General features: G+C 38.0%; 1 protein-coding gene across 1 annotated transcript; it reads right to left on the minus strand.

The window, feature by feature from the left end:
- Positions 1 to 2,856: 2,856 nt before the first annotated feature.
- Positions 2,857 to 3,507, minus strand: LOC127135759 (secreted RxLR effector protein 161-like). Its single transcript, XM_051062400.1, has one exon. The coding sequence runs from the start codon at positions 3,505 to 3,507 to the stop codon at positions 2,857 to 2,859; it is 651 nt and encodes a 216-aa protein (XP_050918357.1).
- Between the last annotated feature and the right edge of the window lie 830 nt (positions 3,508 to 4,337).

The raw sequence follows: 4,337 nt of genomic DNA on the forward strand, positions 1-4,337 counted from the left end.
GCCTAGGCAGCCAAACACTTTCAAATGGACCAAGGACGATGGTTCTAAAAATAACAGTTCATGAGGATATTTGGATTTAAGCAAATGAGTAGGAAGTCTACTGATTAGGTGAATAGGATGTTGGATACCAAAGTTTCACATGTTTAAAGGTACATGTGAGTGGAAGTATATACTTATAGCAACATTAAGGATATGTTGGTGTTTTCTCTCAACCACCTGCATTTTGTTGGGGTGTCTCAACACAAGACTTTTTATGCAATATGCCTTTGGATAAAAGAAACTCGGATAGGGCATCAAATTTGGTGCCATTATCTGATCTTAGACACTTCAAGGATGTTTGAAATTGGTTTTCTATATAGGCTACAAATTGGATAATGTTATTTTTGACTTGGTCCTTGGTTTTAAGGAAAATAACTCAAGTGTATCTACTATGATCATCAACAAGTGTAAGAAAATATGTGTGTCCTAATAGAGAGATGGTGAAGAATGAAGCCCATAAATCAGCATGTAAAATATCAAATGATGCACAAGATTCAGTGATACTATGAGAAAAAGGAAATTTTCTTTGCTTACCAAAATGGCAAGATTCACAAGGAACATTGTTATTCTTATAGGGAATGAAAGGAAACAATTTGGAAAAAAATTTCAAGCCTATGTCATAAATGTGTCCTAATCTTAAATGCCAAAGATTACATGAGTCATTAACAATAAAATTGTACATGGAAGAGTGATGTGTAGGTAAAAAAACATACAACCCTCTTTGCAATTTAGTTGTACCAATCATTTTCTTGGAATGATTTTGCAGGGTTTTACAGGTTTCAACATTGAAATGCACAGAACAATTATTGTCACTAACAAGTTTAGCCATGGAAATCAAATTGACATGAAAATCAGGAATGTAAAGCAAATTATGCAAGGTTAAAGATGGTGAAACAACTACACTACCAGACATAAATTCACTGATATGTGAGCCATAAGGCCAATTGACACAGACATGTATGATGGTTTTGGAAGTAATAAAAGAAGTTTTGTTAAAGGAAATGTGATTTGTTGTGCCTGTATCTAAGATCCAGATATTGGAATTCTTACCATTAGGGTTGGATGAGTGGGAGTTCATGACAAAAGGGGAGGTCGAAATGGAATTGGCTTTGGGGCTGAGCTTGAACTATTGAATTAATTATATGATGTTGTTGTACTGCTCTTGAGTGAGTCCAAATGAAGATGCAGTTGGAACTTGTTGAGAAGCTTCAAAGACACTATTAACTGCATCAATGGATTGTGAAGTATTGCCATTACCTTAAGATTTACCTTTCCCTTTGAATCCTGGTGGGAAGCCATGGTTGAGAAAACAAGTTTCTGTAGTGTGATTTGTCCTGCCACAGTGAGTGCATACACAATTATGTCCTCGAGCACCATTGTTGCCTTAAGTATTCCCCTTGAAATGACAAGGTTTGCCATTGTAGTTCCCATAATTGGTTTGAAATTGGAATGCAACTACTTCTTCAGAGTTGATAGTAGTTGGAGTTATAACAGATGCATAATTATTCATCTCTCGTTCTTGTTGAATGACTATGGAGAAAACTTTGTCAATGTATGGTAATGGATTCATTATCATGATTTAAGACTTGAAATGTGTAAAATTTTCATTCAATCCTTTGAGAAAACAAATTACACAATCTTGCTCGCGATATTTCTGAACAAAAGCAATTACACCACAAGAACAAAAGATTGCACAAGAACATCCAAGAACAGGGCGATAGTTATCCAGTTCATCCCATAAAACCTTCAGCTGAGTAAAGTAGTTAGAGACATCAAGAGTACCTTGACGGAGTTTGTATAGATCCTCCTGAATATCTGAAATGCAGAAAATGTCGCTATGAGAAAATAAAATATGCAGATTATGCCAAACACAAGCTGCGTTATCGATCCAGAGTACAGACTTTGCAATGGATTCCGAAATCGGGCGGTAAAACCATGCAAGAACCATGTTATTACAACAAATCCATGGTGCATACAAAAGATCTGCTACCAGAGGTTTTCTGAGGGTTCCATCAATGAAATTCTCCTTTTTCTTGGAGATTAAGCAATGTGCATTGATCTTGACCAAGTGTGATAATTATTATTATCAAGCAATGGAGAAACAAGAACAAGAGCTGGATTTTCGTTTGGATGTAGATAGTAAGGATTTGTGGAAAAATCAGTATAACTCTTATAAGCCATTGATGAAAGATTCAAGATATTGAAAAATAAGAAAAAGAAGATGATGAATCTGCAAAAGAGAAAAGCATAAATCAGAGAAATAATGACTACCAGAGCTTTGGAAGCTGATACCATGTTAGTGATGTAGTTGTTGTTAGAACATAAAACTGAAAATTGAAGGTTTGACAATGGTGGAAGAAAAGAAAATTGTGGAAGATGAAGTTGAGAGAGAATTAGAGAGAATTAGAGAGAATAGAGTAATATTGGATGAATATAGATTTTGGCATTAATTTTGAATTGGGAATATTACAAGTGTATTTATACATTGAGAATAAAATTATACAACTAAAGTGACTCTACAAAAATAAATTCTGTTAGTGTTTGGAAGGGTAAAAACAAAATTTAATTTCAATTAACACACCACCTTACTTTAGTTGCTCCAAGTCCACCATGCTCAAGCACTTCTTTAGCCTCTTGAACACATCATTTGTCACACCCTTTGTCAACAAATCCGCGACTTGGTCTTCGCTTCGGTAATAGCTCAATCTAAGCTTTCCATCACCGACCAATTCTCTCAAATAATGACACCGCATCTCAATATGTTTGCTCCTTCCGTGTGCAATCGGGTCTTCGCAAGATTTATTGCGGAAACATTGTCTACAAACAGTTGGTGGCAACATCATCACCACATCCCAATTCCTTCAATAGATTCATAAGCCACATAGCTTGGCACGCACCTAACGACGCCACAATATACTCGGCCTCACAAGAAGAGAGTGCTACGACCGGTTCCTTTTTCGAACACCAAGAGATTGGTGTACTACCAAACATAAAGATGTACCCCGCCGTCGATTTTCGGTCATCTTTATCTCCGCACCAATTAGAATCGGTGTAGCCAAGTAAATTGCACTTACACCCCGTGTCCGATGTGGGAAAGAGAATTCCGCAACCAAGAGTACCTTTCACATATCTAAGGATCCTCTTGACCGCCTCCAAGTGAGACACCTTCGGTCTCTCCATGAATCTACTCGCAATACCGACACTAAAAGCCAAATCCGGTCGCGTATTGCACAAATACTGTAACAATCCAATCAAGCTCCGATAAAGCGTTGGATCAACATCATCCTCCTCATCACTTTTGGATAGCTGCACTCTAGCCTCACAAGCTGTAATAGAAGCATTACAATGCTCCATATCACACTTTTTCAAAATATCTAGAGCATACCTCCTTTGGTGCATAAGCAGCCCCACTTTTGACTTGTGAAACTCTATGCCAAGGAAGTAATTCATGACACCAAGGTCCGTCATCTCAAACTCTCTCATGAGCTCACTTTTGAACCTTGAAAACACTCTTGTCATGGCTGCCCGTAATCAAGAGATCATCAACATACAAGCAAAGTATAATCACACCATCGTTCATATCCGATCTCACATAAACTCCATGTTCGGATACACATCGTTTAAAACCAATGTCAATAAGAAAGTCGTCAATACGTTTGTTCCAAGCTCTTGGAGCTTGTTTCAAACCATACAATGCCTTGTGTAGCTTGTAATACTTCATCTCTTGATCTTTTACCATGAAACCGGGTGGCTGCCCCACATAGACTTCCTCAACAAGAGGACCATTCAAAAACGCAGATTTGACATCCATTTGGCAAACCATCCAATTGTTGCTATGCGCAATACCAACAACCAAACGAATAGTCTCTAATTTAGCCACCGATGCGAATACCTCCTCATAGTCTATACCTTCTCGTTGCAAGAACCCCTTCGCCACTAATCGAGCTTTGTGCTTGATTACTTCACCTTTGGGATTTTCTTTAACCTTATAGACCCATCGCACACCTGTCGGTTTCTTTCCAAGTGGTAAGTCGACCAACTCCCAAGTACCGTTTTTCTCAATAGATTCCAGCTCCTCTTTCATTGCACATATCTACTTAGGATCACTTAACGCTTCTTCCTCATTTACCGGTTCGGATTCGGCCATAAGCGTGAAATGAACAAAATCACCATCGTTATTCACTTCCTTATCTTGGAATCTTTCGTAATCTCGGAGTCTATGAGGCAAGGCTCTTTGCCTCACTGGTCTACCATTATTAACAACATCATTTTGCACTACTGTAGGTGCTGGTACAACG

Source organism: Lathyrus oleraceus, chromosome 4 (genome assembly GCF_024323335.1).
Source record: "Lathyrus oleraceus cultivar Zhongwan6 chromosome 4, CAAS_Psat_ZW6_1.0, whole genome shotgun sequence".
NCBI lineage: Eukaryota > Viridiplantae > Streptophyta > Magnoliopsida > Fabales > Fabaceae > Lathyrus > Lathyrus oleraceus.

Bases quoted from the DNA above. Each gene is read 5' to 3' on its own strand.
- LOC127135759 (XM_051062400.1), bottom strand. From the start codon at position 3,507: ATGACGGACCTTGGTGTCATGAATTACTTCCTTGGCATAGAGTTTCAC.